At 51.8% G+C, this 19,386-nt stretch overlaps 9 protein-coding genes across 9 annotated transcripts; 4 read left to right on the top strand and 5 right to left on the bottom strand.

Moving 5' to 3' along the window:
- Positions 1 to 254: 254 nt before the first annotated feature.
- Positions 255 to 815, bottom strand: COCMIDRAFT_98704 (uncharacterized protein; the record flags this gene model as incomplete). The annotated part of the gene is made up of 2 exons (XM_007691049.1): positions 255 to 493; positions 566 to 815. 2 exons carry the CDS (start codon positions 813 to 815, stop codon positions 255 to 257), a joined length of 489 nt encoding a protein of 162 aa, XP_007689239.1.
- Positions 816 to 1,449: 634 nt separating this feature from the next.
- On the bottom strand, positions 1,450 to 3,135 carry COCMIDRAFT_98749 (uncharacterized protein; the record flags this gene model as incomplete). Its single annotated transcript, XM_007691048.1, has 3 exons — positions 1,450 to 2,424; positions 2,472 to 2,771; positions 2,815 to 3,135. The coding sequence occupies 3 exons, from the start codon at positions 3,133 to 3,135 to the stop codon at positions 1,450 to 1,452; spliced, it is 1,596 nt and encodes a 531-aa protein (XP_007689238.1).
- Positions 3,136 to 3,587: 452 nt separating this feature from the next.
- COCMIDRAFT_98706 (uncharacterized protein) lies at positions 3,588 to 4,136 on the top strand (the record flags this gene model as incomplete). The annotated part of the gene is made up of 1 exon (XM_007691047.1): positions 3,588 to 4,136. A coding segment is annotated over one exon (549 nt), but the record flags the coding sequence as incomplete, so codon positions are not given.
- Positions 4,137 to 4,306: 170 nt separating this feature from the next.
- Positions 4,307 to 6,354, bottom strand: COCMIDRAFT_37874 (uncharacterized protein; the record flags this gene model as incomplete). Its single annotated transcript, XM_007691036.1, has 2 exons — positions 4,307 to 4,878; positions 5,496 to 6,354. The coding sequence occupies 2 exons, from the start codon at positions 6,352 to 6,354 to the stop codon at positions 4,307 to 4,309; spliced, it is 1,431 nt and encodes a 476-aa protein (XP_007689226.1).
- A 1,625-nt stretch (positions 6,355 to 7,979) lies between these two features.
- Positions 7,980 to 10,656, top strand: COCMIDRAFT_37873 (uncharacterized protein; the record flags this gene model as incomplete). Its single annotated transcript, XM_007691035.1, has 4 exons — positions 7,980 to 8,078; positions 8,176 to 8,568; positions 8,624 to 10,288; positions 10,339 to 10,656. 4 exons carry the CDS (start codon positions 7,980 to 7,982, stop codon positions 10,654 to 10,656), a joined length of 2,475 nt encoding a protein of 824 aa, XP_007689225.1.
- Positions 10,657 to 11,554: 898 nt separating this feature from the next.
- Positions 11,555 to 12,035, bottom strand: COCMIDRAFT_98763 (uncharacterized protein; the record flags this gene model as incomplete). The annotated part of the gene is made up of 3 exons (XM_007691046.1): positions 11,555 to 11,619; positions 11,703 to 11,886; positions 12,012 to 12,035. The coding sequence occupies 3 exons, from the start codon at positions 12,033 to 12,035 to the stop codon at positions 11,555 to 11,557; spliced, it is 273 nt and encodes a 90-aa protein (XP_007689236.1).
- Positions 12,036 to 12,536: 501 nt separating this feature from the next.
- On the top strand, positions 12,537 to 14,731 carry COCMIDRAFT_6389 (uncharacterized protein; the record flags this gene model as incomplete). Its single annotated transcript, XM_007691022.1, has 2 exons — positions 12,537 to 13,529; positions 13,583 to 14,731. 2 exons carry the CDS (start codon positions 12,537 to 12,539, stop codon positions 14,729 to 14,731), a joined length of 2,142 nt encoding a protein of 713 aa, XP_007689212.1.
- Positions 14,732 to 15,812: 1,081 nt separating this feature from the next.
- COCMIDRAFT_98664 (uncharacterized protein) lies at positions 15,813 to 16,319 on the bottom strand (the record flags this gene model as incomplete). The annotated part of the gene is made up of 1 exon (XM_007691045.1): positions 15,813 to 16,319. The coding sequence occupies one exon, from the start codon at positions 16,317 to 16,319 to the stop codon at positions 15,813 to 15,815; it is 507 nt and encodes a 168-aa protein (XP_007689235.1).
- A 2,336-nt stretch (positions 16,320 to 18,655) lies between these two features.
- On the top strand, positions 18,656 to 19,042 carry COCMIDRAFT_98769 (uncharacterized protein; the record flags this gene model as incomplete). The annotated part of the gene is made up of 2 exons (XM_007691044.1): positions 18,656 to 18,803; positions 18,861 to 19,042. 2 exons carry the CDS (start codon positions 18,656 to 18,658, stop codon positions 19,040 to 19,042), a joined length of 330 nt encoding a protein of 109 aa, XP_007689234.1.
- Between the last annotated feature and the right edge of the window lie 344 nt (positions 19,043 to 19,386).

The raw sequence follows: 19,386 nt of genomic DNA, 5'->3' as shown, positions 1-19,386 counted from the left end.
AAAAGTTCACTATTTCCAGCTTAGAAAGATGTGCAGTAGTCAATAAAGAACAAGAAAAGAAGGTTTATTCAGCACTAAAGCCCCCAAACTCCTCTCGCTATCTGAGCAGTCCGAGTAGCAAACTAATTTCAATCCCGAAATATTCCCCAGAATTCCGATCATACTTCTCGCCAAAGAGGGGGGGGGGGGAAGAAACGGATCTACAACTCTCCCTCTTGTCCGCCCCAGTTCACATATTCCCCCAACTTTGTCCACTAAACATATCTCTCCTCCCAAGCCGCTTCGCTCTTGATAAACGTCTCGAAATCCTCTGGAATGCCGTTCTTGAAGCCCTTGACCGCACCCGATTCCTTGCCATTACCCTCCAATGAAGCCTCTTCCTGCTTGACCTGCTTGGTCCGCTTCTGAGAAGGCGGCTTCGAGGGTGTCCTGTCAACGTCTGAAACCTCAGCGTTCTTGCGCTTGCTCGACGTGCTTACGGGTGTCGTCGGACCTATATGTGTTGCACGCTTGTCAGCGCATCATGTTACATACATATTGAGCAAAACGAAGACGTTCCACTTACCGCGTTTAGCTGAAGACGCCACGGGCGCAAACTCCTCGCCGCCTTCAACCCGTGCCTTGAGTTCCTTGGCCTTGGCAATGACAGAGCGGAAGTCGTGCTGGAAGCCGTAGGCTGATTTCTTGCCATCGAGCGAACTCATCATCTCATAGTTCTTCATGGATAGACTGGTCGTGCCGGTGCTGTAAAGCACTGCGGCGACAACATCGGCACTGAACATTTTGTCGGCTTTTTCGGTGGCCTTGGGTGGCATAGTGTTGGTAATAGTTGGAGTGGGTTTGGTGATGGTTGTAGTGGTGTTGTGTGTCTGGGCTACTTGGTGTAACTGTACTGATGAACTGTATCTGTGTTCTGTACGGTGATAGAAAGTTGGAGGTGACCACGTCAAGAACAAAAGGGTGTGAGGCTACTCAAAGGGTCAGTTAAAATAGGCCAAGCGCCTCCCTGTCATGCATGTGCAGTGAAAGATGCTGCTGTCTCAGTGGCGCATCGGTGATGGTGAAAGCTGGCCAAGGGGGATTAGCGTAGGCTGCACTCACTTTCACTGTGATATCAACCCCAAGACCTCGCCACGACCGATGCTCCCTTGTTGAGGCTATGGAGCATGTTGATCATGGCAGTGGTGGTGGTGGTGCGGACCGGTGACCCCAGGTCGAATGGTGTATAATGCACATCTTGGTGGTAGTAGTAAATACTCCGATGAGGACTTTGAGGACTGAAGTTAACACTCTAACGCAAAGCTTTATACCGGGCTGCTCAACCCGTCTGCTATGAAGTGACCATGTTTACTCCGAAGTAACTACGGCATCCGTGATGGCAGGCCATGCGACTCACATGGTAGTCGCGCTCAAGAACCCAGTAGCACCTTCCACAATCATCTCCTCACATCACACGCCAAATGCCTTTTCCACCACATTCACCTCGGGCGTCTTCCCATCCTGGGCCCAATCACCCATATCCATAAGCCGATCTCTCTGAGCCTCCAACTCCCTATTCATAATGTCCTTGTCTGGATTCCCTACGCTTCGCTTCAGCTCCTCAACCATCTCTCTCGTCTTCTCCATGACGCTCTTGGTAAATGCATTGTCCTGGCTGTGGCTCATGGGCGCAACATCCAACACTTGCTTTACCAGCATCATCGCGATAAGACCCATGTTGACGCCGGGCGCGCCCACACCCTCTTCGGTGCTGGCAAGGTATGCTGCAAGCATTGCCATCTGCCATGTCTGGACAACTCGGACGGGATGAAATGGCACCGGGTAGAGCTTGGGCAAGATGAACTTGTACCGTTTTGCGCTGTGTGCCCATGCTTCTTGATACTTGCCAACCGAAAGGAGATTTACAATGAGCTCATCGCGAAGCGAGGCGTACGGCTGACGGTACAGAGGCCAGTTACCAGACTCGTGGCATACCTTGAGTGCTCCTTCCAGAACCGGAATCACAGCCCCTGTATTTGGCATGCCTTGGATTTGCTCATACAAGGTGAACATCTGCTCTTGGTTTCTGGCCAAAGCTTGAAGTTCTTCTTTGCTGGCGACAAAGTCAGAGTTTGCTGGAACGAGCCAATTGTCTTCCTGGTGCGTGGCTTTGTCTTGACATTTCGCACACCGGCATGTGAAGAACCAACGTGCCTGAAGCTCGTCTTGTCGTTTCTGATACGGATGCGTCGTGTCAATGTAGGATATGAAAATCTCCTTATCCTTTCTGATTGGCCGTAGAGTCCGAATACTGACCAGGGGCCCATCCATCATGATGTAAGCATTCGGGTTGCAGGAATGGTTCATCTGGCAGAGTGTGGGGTCCACGATGATGCCTAGTGGATCCAATGTTGGGGTGATGAGCGTCAAGGCGTTTGACATTACCTTGCACGATTTAACAGTGTGCGCGCAAGCATGCAGGTTCCACTTACCCGTCCATACATTGCAGCAACAAAATCCTTGTCAAAGACGTTCTGTGGGAGTGAAAATTGTGCGGCACCCATAGCCATCATGTCAATATTTTGATATGTCCCATTCCGTTTGAAGTCGTCAATGTGAGATGGTAGCTGGCAGAGCAGCTCCCAGTCCTTATCAGATATGAGACCATGCTTCCGCCTGGTAAGTAGTTCCATAGATGCTAGGAATGCTTTTGGGAGGCCTCTGCCAGCCATGGGCTTAAGGATCTTGCACTCATGTTTATGTCCGCGGTTCCACGCTTCCTTTTGGCAAGCCTAAAAAAGTCAATTGGCAACGACGCAAATATGCAAGGATAACACTTGCCTTGCTGCAGTACCTAAATCTCTGGCATGCAGCGCACTTGCTGACTTCTGCACCCTCTGGCACATATAGTCTTGTTCCTGCTGACGCACCTTCGGTCCAAAGATAGCAATTTGCGCAGGTATCGAGAAGACGTTCCGTCTCTAAAGAGCCCACAAGAGGACGCTTGAACCTCGCAATCTCTTCGCCTGCACCAAACCTCTGGTTCGCGAATAATCCATTTCCGACGCTTTCTCCTTTGCTGTTCACACAGACATTCGACTTGGCAATGTAGTATGGTGCCGGGGTAGCTACCGAGGCTTTCGGCTCATCCGACATACTCTGGTAGTACTACGATATCTTGACGAATGATTTTGAGCAAAACTTGCGGAAACTGAATAATAAGGACTATGGTTTGACACGGCTTGCGCGACGTCATTGTTTTCCGTTCTGGAGCAGCTTTCAACGCGCCAAAACGTGAGTTTAGCGGGACTAGGCCCGTCTAGGCATGGCTCGTCCATCCCCTCACTATTACCACGGCACTTTGTACATATCATCTTCTTGACCGGATCACTGCCACGAAAACGAGATGGATCGATGAATGGCTTCCACGGGTTGGCGTGCGGTATGTGTATTGCACGCTTCGTATAAAACATGTGATGCATAGTGCGAAGGCCTATTAATATGTGATAAACGGAGCATCCCATGCGAGGCATGGCACGCGAAGCTCCTCATGCTACACCATCTCTCACCCCCAGGTCCCTCATTGATTACCGTCATAAAAAAAGGCACTACTGATGAGTTCTTTCTGGTACCACCATGGCGCAAACTACAACACCTCCTCAATGCCATCACTGACGACCACCCCACGACTAAAGATGTCGCAATACCGCTCTACCAAAGACATATACCCCTTCACAACGCAGCCCAAGAAGAACAAAAAGTCCAAGGAATCCCCTCAAAAGACTCGTGAAACCATTTTGTGTGACCTCGAAACCCACTACCAAGACCTAGACGTGCCTGCCCGCGAGTATGCCCTCGTCCGCGATCTTGTAAACGACTGGAACGACCGCCGTCTGCTTGCTTTCTGGAAGTGCTTCGAGCACCATCCACGACGAACGTCTCAGGTTGTGGGTGCGATGGGACTGGACTTTGGCGAGGCTAGAACGACTATGGTGATCAGGCGCGCGCTTCGCAAGCTGCAGAAGCATCTGCAAAAAGACCGCTTTTTGGTGGTGGCAAGGGCACTGCATCAGTTTGGGAATGGTGATGATGTGCTGGGGCTGGAGGATCCGCAGTATGTGTTGAATTGTCGCCATGTCTCGGACGATGCGTTGTAACGACGATCCAAGAGTGCATGGCGCGATTCTAGAAGTGAGCTATCAGTACAGTGTTGCTTCGGCCGCATGAAGTGTCTATCCTGGAACTACCATTCATCTAATTCTGTTCCGATATCACTAGATTAAAATAAGCTATTATGTGGTGGATTATGATACAAAAGCTCAGATAGTTACTGCTTCTCGTTCTCGGAATAGATAAAGTTCGCCGCCACAGGAACCAGCTCATTCTCCTGAGCCCATTCTCTTACGCCGCCACGTTCCTTCCCCGTGCCCCAATGCTTACGGCCCTGAGGTTTGCTCGGATGCAAAGGCTCGGTAGTTCCATTCTTGGGTGCGAAAACAAGAAACACGTAGCGGTGTTTGCCAGTCTTGGGTGGTGGGCCAGGAGGTTTGTATCCCATGACATCATGCAGCTCCTCTGTCGATTCAATCTCCTCAGTGAGACCGAACTCTGGTGAGGGTAGGACAGAAAATGTGTCTTGGACGATGGAGACATTAGAAGCAATCCAGTGGCAGAATTCACTCCACTCTGGGTTGTCGCGGGACGGGGCATCTGGATCTGTCAAGGTGATAACATAGCTCATACCAGAACCAGCGTGCTTGCCGTCTGGGCTAGTGTCGTCGTGCAGAATTGCGGTGGGTTGTTCTTGGAGGTCTTCTGGGTCGATGGTATTGCCTAGCTTAGCCTTGGCATCCGACCAGACAATCGAAAGTGTGAGACTAGGGAGAAAGTCGTCGATGACTAGAGGGCGGTTAGTGCTGAACCCTGAGTCTCCTACACGAGTTGGATGAACATGCCTGTGGGGATGATTTCGGCATTGTGAAGTCTGCAGCTGCTAGTCAGGAAAAGTCGGCCAGGAATCCAGGTTGTGAGAAACTCACTGCGTCCTGACATTTCTGACGTTCTTAGGACCGTTGAGTAGAAGCGGCTTTTGTTCTACTGGAACGGCAATTGTTGTTGCGCAAAGTTGCAGCAAGCAGACGAAGGCAATTGGGCATCTGAACGGCATTTTGGGGGCGAATGGAACAGGGCTACGTCCTGCGGCTCTGGTATGGGACAGTAGGTGGAATCTGCAGCTGGCGTCAAGCATTTAATGACATTGTCGTTCCTTCCTGGGAGCGCCTCCCCACACGTGCGTCATCTGTGCCTCAGCATTGTAGATCCGCCATCGGATCGGGCAGAAGGCGCTGATTGGGCAACTATTGTCGCAGAGATAAGCCACAAAGCAGACGTAATTAATGTAAATGTATTCGTCTTGTACTACTTGCGCTATGGGTATTTCTAAACAACAGGTACCACCAAATATAAGAAAGCAAAGAGCCCATGTGAAGGTGCATGAGCGCAACTAAATCAGCAACTCTCGACGTGGTCATCGATCGGGGCATTGCAGAAAGTGTCGCTGTCAACGACGAAGCCCATGTTTTGCGAAATCTGGTATTCGGCTAGTTCTTGAGCTCCGCGTCCCGTCATTGTGCCTGTGCAGTCGCTGAGCAAAACACAGTCCCATCCGTACGAGTATGCATCGGACACGGTGCCAAAGACGCATTGATCCGTGTTGACGCCAGCAAAGAGCAACGTCTGTTTGCCTGATGCCCGCAGATACTCATGGATGGGTTCCTTCTCAGACCAGAGACCACTCATTCTCGTCTTGTCGAAAAAAAGATCGCCGGGCTGGGCGACTGCTTGAAACGGTCCGTATAGGGCTGCGTTCCACGTCCGCTTGAACAGGCATCTTCCTTGGCCGCCAGGCAGCTGAGCGCCTAGCCCAACATGCCATCCCAGCGTCTTGCTGAAGCCGCGCTGGATAGCGGGCGCCATCTTGTTCAAGTCGTGGTCGGTAATGCCCCAATTGAGCCAGGCAACTTGGATGCCTTCTTTGCGACATCTTTCAATGACCTTCAAAGTAGGATCGATGGCAGTAATTCCTGCTGCGTGGTCGCGATACAGTGGGTGGACAAAGTAGTTTTGCATGTCAACGACAATCAGGACCGACTTGCCAGGGTCAATCATGAGGCCGGTGTGGTTGCTGCGTTCTTCATCGCACTCGAGAACCATTTTCCGCTCCGCTCCTCGAGACAAGTCGAACTTTTTGGTGGCCGGCAAATAGAGCCATTGCCCCTCGCCTCCGAATGGAATGGATGCAGTGCATTTTATAGTTCCTATGGTAATGTCGTGACTCTCTTGGGTAGTGGTGACGGTTAGAGACTCTGGGGCCATGGAAGCTTGGATGAGAGGACAGGACAAATGGGCTTGGCTTGCAAAAGGGCCAGAGCCGGAATGAGACTGAGACTAAGATTGAGATGTGAGTGGGGATAAAGAAGGGGGTGGTGGTGGTGGTGGTGCAGATATCAGGGCAAGCAGGTGACTTTTGTAGGCCAGGTGCAAACGGCGGTTCTTCCTTTGTTTGCGGTGAGCATGATAACAGGGCTTATCTCTTAATGATAGGCTTCCTTCGGCAGGCAGAGCTTAGGCAGAGCTTGGTCACAGCATCAAGATTCGATCGGGGTAATGTACACTTATCAGCTCGTGCAAAGACATGATACCGTCGTCAGGTACACGTGATGGTGCCTGGCCTTGATAGCGTAGCCAATGAAGCGGAGGAGAAAAAGGAGATGCACGGCGATCAGCCCGCATTCCCCAGGATGTGGAGATGGCATCTGGAGATATGGTTTGATAATGTGGTGTGGTGGCAGCTGGCCGTGGCAGCTGGCCGTGGCAGCTGGCCGTGGCGAGGGCGAGGGCGAGGGCGAGGGCGAGGGCGGCGATAAGGGTGGTGAGCAGCGATAGATAGCCGTGCCGTTACGGTGCGACTAGTTTGCACTACGCCAGGCGCGGGGTCCGACAATACCCGACCGCCGGCGAGAGTAGGCTAGGCTAGATGGCTAGTAGTGTCGTCCATGTACTGTAGTGGCATGTAACAACAAGTCACCAGCCTACAAGTCTACATACGTGTCATGCCCTCTTCTCACACGACGACGACGACGACAACAACAACAACCACAACAGGCGACCCAATCCAAGCCCGACGGGCAGAGCCGTGTTGCTGCCCGTCCAGACATGCTCGTCGTGTGTCAAATTGTGGGTGCTCAACAAGGGGCTGCGGAGCCGTGCGATGAGTTGTTCTGATGGCTTGGCCCACTCACTGCCACTTTCCCAACACTTGAGTCCTGATGACGCTGGTGGTACGACTGCTTGTTTGGCAACAGAGGGGTTGTTTTTTTCTTCCTCTTCTTCTTCTTCTGCTGGTATTTTGCGCACACTGGATGTCGTGTGCTGCGGGCTGCCGTGCGTTCCATGTACACATGTAATGTACCGTATTAGTTCCAGATCCGGCATCATGCACTGCAGTTGGTGTGGCGTTTGACAGGGCAGGCCATGGCTCATGGCCAACGCCAGCAACCGTCTCGAGCTCTCCGTGAACAACAACCCAGGGGGGTTGCTTGTCGCGTGTGCTGGCGTCCAGCGCTCCTTTATGCGCAAAAACATGAGTAGCGCGAGGCCAGAATGATGGAGAGTGGTGAGTGCGAGTGCGTGATGTGGGGAGCAGAGTGCCATGCTGGCCGTCACGTGCCCGCCGCCTTGGAACATGAACTTTCAAGCGAAGTGACGACGGAGCTGCAGCAAAGGCCCTCCCGTCCAGAGCCTCTGCTCCCTACAAAGTCGCCATCACCTATATCTCCCCGCCTGATCCCGCATTTGTATTCTGCACATACCCTTCGTCCCCCGCTCTGCCACGACTGTTCCGTCTGCAGCATTCGATTCCGCCATCTGGTCTGGTCTGGCTGCCCGGCAACGAGTCTGTCCTGTGAGGAGCAAAGAAACGACAGAGAAACAACAGCGCTATGGCGGCGCTGGGCGAGGAACTCCTCAACATTGTCAACAGGCTGCAGGACCTGGTCTTCAATACGATTGGGAATGATTCCCTCGATTTGCCCCAGATTGTATGTGCGCCCCAGCCGGAAAAGGGAATGCGGTGAGGGCGGAGCAGATTTTCAACCGCTCCGTTGCATCTTATCGAGGCGCTGCTAACCGGCCCAGGTTGTTGTAGGATCGCAGTCCTCTGGCAAATCGTCAGTGCTCGAGAACATCGTCGGCAAGGATTTCCTGCCCCGTGGCAGCGGCATCGTCACCCGCCGACCGCTCATTCTCCAACTCATCAACCTCCCCAGCGAACGCGATGAAGACGACGACGACGAAGTCCATGTGCCCCACACGCCCGCAAGCGTTGCCAGCCAGCAGGAGTGGGCTGAATTCCTCCACATTCCTGGCCAGCGCTTCTACGACTTTGGAGAAGTCAAGCGCGAGATCGAGAACGAGACGTCCAGGATAGCAGGAAACAACAAGGGTATCAACAGGCAGCCCATTAACCTGAAAATCTACTCGCCTCATGTCTTGAGTTTGACGCTGGTCGATTTGCCTGGTTTGACCAAGGTAGGCGCTTCTGCCTTTTTTTTCTGCGTGGCAATCCCAGGCTAACAAACCACAGGTGCCCATTGGCGACCAGCCCTCCGATATCGAGAAGCAGACACGGAACTTGATCACCGAGTACATTGCCAAGCCAAACAGTGTCATTCTCGCCGTCTCCCCCGCCAACGTCGATCTCGTCAACTCGGAGGCTCTGAAGCTTGCACGTCATGTCGACCCCATGGGTAAGAGGACTATTGGTGTCCTCACAAAGCTCGACCTTATGGACCACGGCACCAATGCCATGGACATTCTCTCGGGCCGTGTCTATCCACTCAAGCTTGGCTTCATTGGTATCGTCAACCGATCACAACAGGACATTCAGGGCAACAAGTCCCTGGCCGATGCCCTACAAGCCGAGCGAGACTTCTTCCGACACCACCCTGCCTACAGGAATATGGCAAACCGCTGCGGTACCCAGCTGCTTGCCAAGAGCCTGAATCAAACACTCATGGCTCACATCCGGGACCGTTTACCAGACATCAAGGCACGCCTAAACACCCTCATGGGCCAAACACAACAGGAGCTTGCAAGCTATGGCGACGTCACCTTCACTGGCAAAGAGCACCGTGGCTCCCTCATCCTGCAGCTCATGACCCGCTTTGCCTCCTCCTTCATTGCATCCATCGACGGTACCTCTACAGAGATCTCGACAAAGGAGCTATGCGGTGGTGCCCGGATATATTACATCTTCAACTCGGTCTTCGGCAACTCGCTCGAGCAGGTCGATCCTACCCAGAACCTGTCCGTATTGGACATCAGGACGGCTATCCGCAACTCGACCGGCCCTCGACCCAGTCTGTTCGTTCCCGAGTTGGCATTTGACCTCCTCGTAAAACCTCAGATCAAGCTTTTGGAAATTCCAAGTCAGCGTTGTGTCGAGCTCGTCTACGAAGAGCTGATCAAGATCTGTCACACATGCGGCTCCACTGAGTTGACAAGATACCCCAGGTTACAAGGAAAGCTCATTGAAGTTGTGTCAGATCTTCTACGAGAACAGCTTGGCCCCTGCTCGGGCTATGTCGCTTCCCTTATCGATATTCAAAGAGCCTACATCAACACAAACCACCCCAACTTCCTTGGTGCTGCCGCTGCCATGTCATCTGTCATCAGCGACAAGGAGCAAAGGGAGAAGAAGATTGCGATGGAGGCTGAAAAGAAGAAGCGAGAGCAGAGAAGGTTAAAAGAGCTCCAGAACGGTGCCAACGGAGAGGGCACAGAAGACGGCGAAGGTGGCGACAACGCATCCCTAAAGTCTCTTCCTCTGCGAAAACACCAGTCCCAAACCAGCCGTAGCATGTCACCGGCTGTGGGAAGAATGGTGAACGGATCTCAGAGCACAACAGCAGCGCTCAATAGCCGCAACCGGTCACCTCCTGGTACTGCCCGTGACAGCTTCCTGAACTACTTCTTCAGCAAAGACAGCAACACCGCGTATCCTAACCCACAAGGTCTGCCACAAGCAACCCAACCAATGCTCGACAACCGGCCAGGAAGCCGGCACGTCACCCAAAACATCGAGCCTAGTTTTGCGCAGAGCATTCGGAGGGGTGACAGTAAGCAGCCTGCCCATGTGCTAGCGATGATGCCACCCGATAATGATGACTATGATGCACCGTCGAGTGCTGCTTTCAGCGCCCCTCCCCATAGCCCAAACATGGGTGGAGAAAACTTTGAAGGCGGCTTTGTAAGATTCCACATCATACCTTGTTGATGCTGAGTACTAACTTTACACAGCCCTCCAATCCTGAGCAAGCACCAGCCCTTACAGAACGCGAAGCGCTTGAGACTGAGCTTATTCGCCGGCTCATCTCATCGTACTTCAACATTGTGCGAGAAACTGTTGCCGACCAAGTGCCCAAGGCGATCATGCATCTGTTGGTCAACCATTCCAAGGATGTTGTACAGAACCGTCTGGTGTCTACGCTGTACAAGGAAGATCTCTTCCAAGAGCTGTTGTACGAGGATGATACGATCAAGGCTGAGCGCGAGAAGTGCGAGAAGCTCCTCAAGACGTACAAGGAGGCTGCCAAGATTGTTGGCGAGGTATTGTAAGTGAAGCAAGGGTTGGGATGATGAAATAAAACGGCATAGCTTCACTGTAGGTTGTTGAAGATGTGCAACTGTGTGTGTCTTTGCGGCTTGGCTGCTGCAAAGAACCGGGGTAAAGGCAGTATCAAGCGCTCGTGAGGCGAATGGGGAAAAGGAAGGGCTGCGCAGTGTTCATGTTGTTGCGGTCCACTTGTCTCTCTCTTTTTGCGCTTTTGGCATTTGATACTCACTCTTCTGTTTGGGAACCCACTCCACTGCTTTTGTTTTGTCTTGTTATTTTTTCTTTTTGGATTGGATACGTCTCGAGAATTGCATGGCAACTTCTCTCGTGGGCTCTGGTTTTGGCTTTTTGTTACGAATTACGCCCATGGGTGGTTTGGAGAGGGGGGCCTGGTGATGAGACGAGATGAGACGAGATGAGACATGTATAGAATACAAAGCTTTCTGATATTAAGAGACATGACTGGGGTCAATGAACATGCGTCATTGTAGGCGGTCTGTGGTATGCATACTCATCTATTGTTATGCTGCGATTTGTGTCTGTTGACTATCAATGGGGCGGGGCTGTTGATTGGGTTGACCGAGTGCAACACTGATATAAGAAGAGAAAGAAAAGGAGAACAAGATGAAATAAAGCGAGCCAACGAGGCGCCATCATTCAAAACTTGAAGCATGTGTATTTGAAAACGTGATCAACCCGACGTCTATGTTGTACAAAAAGGGCACAAAAGTACCGGGAGATTTGGTATCTCGTAGATGTCGTACGACTATTGACTAAGTTATCCTCTCTGTCTCTCTCCCCCTCCCGCTCCCAGTCGTCCTCTGGGCTTGGCAAAAAAAGGGGACAGCCGCATTATGTCCATGCTAGGGTAGGAAACGTGAAGCCCTTCTCTGACTAGGCTTATTTGTCGGTTATGCCGAGGAGGGCGTGTAGATCGGCATTGGGGTCTTTTGGATCGGCCTTGGCTGTTTTCATCAGTCAGCAAGAGATGGGTTGTGGTGGTGCCATGGCAAGTTTTAGCTGAGAAATTGACGGCAAAATGACGCACCTCCCGATGATTTTGGCTGTTCTGAAGGGTGGTCTCGTGCCCATTGCTCCTTTGCTTGTCTGATCAACGCCTGCTTGTGGTCCCACTCCTTTTGTGCGGCCTTTGCCCGGTCGGCAGCAGAGAGCGAAAGCTGGTGGTAGGCGCCATAAAAGACACCCAGGCCGAGTGCGGACCACCGGAGGACCTGTGATTGCAATCCATTAGCCGTCATTGTCAATACATCTGGTGATGTTGCAAGACTCCATGAAAACACATTGCTCTGTATATTTTGGGGGTGTTCTTTGGCGGGGTGGAGGGGGCTGAGCGTACGTTGACACCGACGGATGTGGACATGGTGACGGTTTTTGGGGGCGTGTGAGAGGGCTTGCGATAACCGTTGTTCTTGGTCGTCTATGTCCAATGGCAGATATTCCGGGCGAGACGGTGGTATAGACGCCGGGGGGATGGGATCCGGGGCGGCAAGACGAGGGGCGTCGGGGCGGATGCGGGTTGTTGGGCGTTGCAGAGCTGTCAAAGTTGAGGTTGGACCTGGCGCAAGATTTGGTCGGGACGGCCGCCCTCGCTGCGAGCTAGTGCGTCCCTCCCCCCCGTCCCTGAACACTCACCACTGAACACTCCGCTTGGCGCGACTACGTAGCCACACAACAACCACACGCCACGCTGTTTGATTTTTTTTGCTACTGCGGTCACTGGGCGCAAGGACGAAGAGAAAGATAGCATCCACCAGACGGCCGTTCACACGCATGGGGTTACATAACTAGTGACACGGCAACAAACATCCAGATATACAAACACATACCACACATACACACTGGTTCCCTCCACACCTCCGCCATGGAGTCGACAATGCAACAACGGAGGGATGAAATCCTCGCGAAAAAGGCAAAGCTCGCCGAACTGAAGCGCCAGCGCGAACTGAGAAAGGCAGAGTCGGCGAGCCGGCAGTCGACAACGGGCAGTCCGCTGGGGGAAGTCCTCTCACCAACACCAAGGCGAAGCGAAGATCTAGATCGGAGAACCGACGTGAACAACCTCATCAATAGCATTCTCGGCGAGAGCAGGCCTGGATCAACTGGACCTGGCTCGCCCGCCGGCCCAGGGCGGGCGACCCGACCGACATCAGTCGTCAGCGCAGGCCAGCTCAGCAGCGATGAAGGCTCCGCCGGCTTCCCGCCATCTGCTGGCATGATCGACCGAGAGATGCAGACTCTTTCGATTGGTCCACTGGCTACCGTGTACGAAATCGACGGCCAAGTCACAAACGAGGTCAAGAAAGAAAAGGAGATCATCACCTACAGCAAGGGAGTGCAGGCAAGCATAGAATGGAGCCCCTCGAAAGAACGCCGCGCGGGCGGCAGCGACAGCGAGCGCGACGATAGTCCTACACGATCACCCAAGAGCAAGAGGCTGAGCAGAAGACAAAAAGAGCGCGAGGAGGAGATTCGAGCCCAGCTGCGCAAGGAAATTGAGGAAGAGATCAAGGCAGTTCAACAACCACCCCAAGAAGGCGCGCCACAACCGGGATCAGACGAGAACTTTCCCTTCAAGACGCTCACAAATGAGGAACTTACAGCCGTCGAGAACTCGGAGGAATTCATCGGCTTTGTAGAGCGAAGTACAAAGGTGCTGGAGCGGGCTCTCGACCAACAACTAGGCTATGACATTCTCGCCGACTATGCGCATGCAGGTGTAGATGTCGACGACTCAGATGAGGGCTACGGCTCGAGCGGAGGAAAGAAGGGTCGGCGGATAAGGGAGGTTGCGCAGTTCTGGGACGAGCGGTGGAGCAAGAAGCGAATGATTTCCGATCTGGGCTTCTCCACAAAGGTGAGCAATACCGTTTTGCTACACAAAATCACTACTGACAACAAAATTGAAAGTTTCCTGAACTCGTCCTCGCCTCGTACACAAAGAACCCATCTGCTCCACACGACCCGGATGGTCTTGTCCAAGTGTGGAACCTGCACATGCACGATCGCCCCGAATACATCTTCCACGCCCAGTCCGACATTCTTACCGCTAAGTTCTCTCCATTCCATCCGAACCTCATTGTTGGCGGCGCCTACTCTGGCCAAGTGCTGTTATGGGACACTCGGGCCAAGTCTGCACCTGTGCAAAAGACACCCCTTACAGGATCTGGTCATACACATCCCGTTTACTCACTAGACATTGTCGGTACACAGAATGCCAACAACATCATCTCGTGTTCGACGGATGGCGTTGTATGTGGCTGGACAGTTGACATGCTTTCGCAACCACAAGAATTCCTTGAACTTACGTCACCGCCCCCAGCAAAGACGGACGACATGGCGGTGACTAGCATCGCTTTCCCCCAATCGGACCCAACATATTTCCTTGCTGGCACAGAAGAAGGCTCCATCTATCCGTGCCATCGCTACGATCGTGCAGGTGCAAAGGCGGGTGTGGATGGGCGTGTCAAATACGCTGGTCACGCTGCGCCTGTAATGAGCATGGACTTTCATCCGGCAAAGGGCCAGATTGATCTTGGCGATCTTGTCCTGTCATCCAGTGTCGATTGGAGCGTCAAGCTATGGAAAGTGCGGCCTCCAGCCGCCACGGGCGCAACCAATGTGACTCTGCCCGGCGCCGCACAACAAGTTACGCCAGTGCTAGACATTGCGCGTGAGGATCTTGTGTACGATGCGCGATGGTCGCCTGTCAAGCCCTCTGTATTTGCTCTTGTGGATGGAGCAGGCAGCCTAGAAGTGTGGGACATCAACGTTGACGTTGAAGTGCCTGTACAGTCTGTCAAGCCCAGTGATGGCAAGAGAGGCGCGTTCACGAATATGCCTACGGGCTTGGGATACATGAACAGAAGTCTGAATAAGCTAGCATGGGAGAGGAATGAGGGCAGGAAGGTGGCGGTTGGTGGTATGGATGGTGTTGTCACGGTATTCGAAGTTGGCGACGACTTGGGTGGTGTACAGACGAGGAGCGAGGAGTGGAGCGGCGTGAAGAGGCTTGTGAACCGACTTGAAGGGCATGGCGATGGTGCGAATGGGAAGTAGGCTTCGCGTGGTCAACTCGCTGAGATCTATGGAGGACAGCCTGTCCACAATATGTTCTAAAAACTGTGCGATAATACCCCAAATTTCCGTAAGCGGAAACGTCGTTGTTGACAAAGTCGAGATTGATTGCTTTCCAACATACCCCTATGTAGTTATTAACAGAGTTTTATCTTGTCATCCGTGTACACAATTGAGCCTATGCACTCGAGTATATTCTCGCAAGGCGATGCAACCGCTTCACTGACATAATGGCTCATGTCTATCGTGCCTACTTGACGGATCGCTTGCATCAGCAAAATTCATGGACAGCGCCAGGATGGTACAGCATGTATGCCTGTACATTTGAGGGGAACATGGTGAGGACGGCCCGTTAGCGCACCAACTTACTGTGTTCTGTCGTCGATTGTGTGTCACTTTGCGCGCGGCTCTGCCCTCCTGTCAGTTAGATATGCCACGACCCCTGTCGTGCACAGCCACATGACAAGCCACACATGCATCTCCTACACGCCTACTACATCATTCACCCGGCCTAGCGGGCGAGCAAGTTTCCCGTCACAAACAACATCGGGGCTCCGCAGCTGCCTCGCTCTTTTTCTTCTGACCCAAAATGGAGCTAAGCTGTCTTACTGGACCAATGCTGTTCAGCCATCTAGATGGGTCCTGGTGCTTCCTTCTCCTTGGACAGCGACATCTTCCTCAATTGAAGCCATGAGCAATGCTTCGTGTTGCCTTGACTCTACTACCCGCGCTGCCATGGCCGGCTTTCTTTCAGTCGCCGCCGCCGCCGCCGCAGCAGCAGCAAATAAAATATGAACAAGTGTAAACTATATCCTCCGATTATTGCTTCCCTTACTTCTAGTACAACTGCACGTGAAGGGAGCCGAAACAGAAGGACGAGGGAAGATGAAGCAGTAGCACTGAATTTGGTCACGATACGTCGTAGTGCAATAACTTCCTGTCTGTCAGCAGTCAAAAGCAACTTCCCTTGTCGTACCACACCTACACCAGACTACGCCTGTCTGTGCAGTCAATACCTCTGGCGCATCTCGTGCTACGAAAATTACGCCTCGGGGCCATGGGTCTATACGGATCGTGCCATCATGGAGGAAAATGCCCGCAACACTTGTCGTGCGGCAGGAAGCGTAACAGTGGATGAGGTCCAAAAGGAGCACGCACGGCGAAAACGGCAGATAGGCGATTTTTTGTCGAGTATTGTGGGTGATGTGTCGTTAATTCTGTCAAGCAAGGGCGTGATAGTTCTTACGGCAGTGATTGAAAGTGTAGCTGGCGGAGCGATGAATGCCTTGCCGACACCCGTTGATCCGACAAGTATTGCAGCCAGGATCACGGCAACAAGGACAGTCGGAGAGGAATACAGATCCACGACAATGGCACAGACAGGAACTTCTACTTCTTCATCAAATAGAAGAGCAGCCTCGGCATCCTCCTCGGAAGGACCGGCTTCTTCGTCTTCTACCATTTCTCTACCACCATCCCCATCAAATCCAGACTCAGGGCTCTCGGCAGGTCTCATCGCTGGTGTGGCAGTAGGAGCTATCGCAGCCCTTGCCCTGGGTGGAATCTTCATCCTGCTCCTCCTACGGCATCGCAGGAAAAACAAGTATCAAACCTCATCGCCATTCACAGACAAAGAAGCCAGTCCCACGATATCATCATTGTCTTCCAATGGTTATGTACCCCACATTAACACGTCTTCGGTAACACCTACTCCTACGGCACTGCCGGCGGACACGCCCACTGCCTTGGCATCGCTAGAGCCTGCATTACGCTCCCCAATTCCCCCGGTCTCTTCTATCATCCCGCGAGACCAAGCACCCTGGACGTATCCTCCATCAACGCTTGCTGATGGAACCTTGCCCAAGCATCCCTCTTCCGCAGGTAACACAACACTGCACTCTCGCTATTACCCAGATTCTAAAATACCGCAAAGCACCGAGATGCCGACGTCCGCCAATGCCTGGGAGCTCGATGGTAGAGAAATATCCCCTCCGGGTGCGCTCGGCGCTGCGCAAAAGAACCAGCTGAACATAAATAGCGGCGTACAAAGACAAGGGTATGGAGACGAACGTGTGACAAACTACCAACCTGGCGAAAACAATCATCCAAGAGGAGAATTCATAGGCAATAAGCCGGTCGAGAGGGGTTGGTGATGCAGCCGAGTGATGGGTTTCCTACTCTTTTTCATGAAACATGAGATGTCATCTTATGAGGTTGCTGTATAGTCGCAATAGAAGCTCGGAATATTGTCCTTTTGTGCTGCATGGAAAAGCGAATTTGGGGAGAAATCGTCTGGGTTGCGCCGTAGAACTCGCATCAAATACTGTTGATAGGGGATTAGATGCTAAAGCATGTCAGTAGCCTACTATTCAGAGGCCCGACACATATTCTGCAATAGGCATTGCAGTAGCGTTCAACATACATATCTCCGTGTCCCTTGTAGTGTGACCTATAAGCCGCCTTCAATTGGCAACGACTGGACTTCAGCTACCTTGTGGTTCAGCATCCGACGTACCATAGATTAACCGCGTCGCTTGCTTGTATAGTGACAACCTGTATGCTTTCACAATATCTTTGCAACCTTTCTCTGCCAAGAACCCACATATAGCGTTCATACAAATCGTCGCGGTAGTGAACACTACTGACATATCTAAAGTGTCGTATCAAGAACCTATCAAGGCTTCGTATAGTTGCAGAAGGAAGACCAAATCTGTACAATGATCTTGGCTTCAGGATACTATAGATCTGCGACACTAAATTGGCGTCAACCTAGGTGGAGTGCGCTTAGTAGTTGCGGGTGCACGCAGCTTATTAATCGCGCGCGTTGAGGCTCGTTTTGAGACTACTGCAGATCTATAGTAGTTTTCAATTCGCCCGTGAGAAGCGTGCAAAAACGAGGCCCCCAACGTGCGATCAACTAAACTAGCAAGGACTTGACACCGACTTTGTAACAAAGCATCGCCTTGCTTACCCACGAACCATATTCCAGCATGACCTTTTTCCCATTATTAGGTGCGCCCTGCAGAATACAGAGACAAGGGGAAGGGGTGCGGATGGCATACTTGACCTTTCAGGCCTGTGTGTGATTAGTGTACAATATTGATGTCGTAAGACTAATTACCACAATGAGTAATCCTGCTAGTAGCGCAAACTCAGCCACCGAACAAAAGCAGAGTTTTCGGCCAATTATCCTCATGACCTGCAGGATCACGTTTACTCAAGGGAATCACGTAGCAAAAAGGTAGTCAAAGCCGTCGAAGCCAGTCACGCAGACCAACCATTAAGGAGAGCCAGCTCCGGAGAGAGCTTGTCTTCTTGGATGATCATCGTCGATACATTATATAATGCAAAACGGACGGCTTTGGCGACTCTGAAAAATTAGTCAAAGCACTGTCCAGCACAATGGTTGTGTTGCACAAGAGTCAAGGCCCTCAGGCCAGATTTCGATGCAGTAACAAGGTACTAATGCTCGATAATATTGTACCTTAACCGAAGTCCGGCATGGGACTTGCACTTCGCCAATTATACGAATGGGTGCACAGCAAACCCTAGTAGCAACAGAGGCTCACGTGTATCCCACAGGTAGCCTGATAGTCTTCTGGGACCACAATGTGAGACCTAATATCGGTTTTTTTAACAACTCCGATACTTCCGACATCCCGCTTGTACAAATACGGTCATTGCTAAACGACGTCGTTGTGCTAATGCATGCTACAATGGCCTGGATAGAACGATGATGATGGTATTATCCGCTTGGGCACAGAAATCAGGTAGACATAAAGCCTCATCCCTCTTCCATCTCAATCCTCAGCATCGGGCTGAACACATTCCTTCGATCCTCTTCTGCCCCTTCCGCAATCACACAACGCAAAGCAGCTAGGCCCCAAACCAACACCAAAAAGCATCATGCAGTTCTTCTACGCCGTTCTCCCTCTCCTGCCCCTTGTAGCTGCAAACGGCCGAGTTCGCTTCAACGCATTCGACCACATCAATTGCCAAGGGTTTGAGGAAAATTACGATCTTAACCCTGCAACCGTAAAGGGCAACTTTCCGGGTAAGTAGGACCTTGGGACTCTATGAGAAGATCACATGTTTCTAATGACATTTAAAGGACCCCGTGGAGCTATTCAAATATTGCAGACTTCCCCAGGATGCCACATCACGCTCTACACCGGCTACAACCAGTCGCCAAACGACGGTAGCCGTCTTGCTATTCCTACCGATAACGCTAATTGCTACTTTAATGGTAACGGGTTCGAGCAGTATCACAGCTTTGGATATTACTGCCCTTAGACTACTTTGAAAAGACAGTTGTTCGCAACCAAAGTAGTTGAAGTAGGCCGAGTGGTAGGCAACTATAGTAACAAGTAGATTAATGAAAATGCTCTATCGTTGAGGGCTACGAACATACTACATCCATCACGTCTAGAAAGGTATGAGACGTAGTATACATAGATGTGGATATTCTAGATGGGTTGGTATAACGATACAATCTATAAGAATTTACTTTGGGTCTAATCAGGGATTACATGCTCCATGTTAATGACTAGCGGACTTTTCGTCTAGTATTTACATAGCAGGCACTTACAGAGCTACCTATCCAGGTCTTATTGCAGGGTATTGTAGTAAAGATACGC

Source organism: Bipolaris oryzae (assembly GCF_000523455.1).
Source record: "Bipolaris oryzae ATCC 44560 unplaced genomic scaffold scaffold_90, whole genome shotgun sequence".
Classification (NCBI taxonomy): domain Eukaryota; kingdom Fungi; phylum Ascomycota; class Dothideomycetes; order Pleosporales; family Pleosporaceae; genus Bipolaris; species Bipolaris oryzae.
This window is presented reverse-complemented; position numbering and strand designations above follow the sequence as displayed.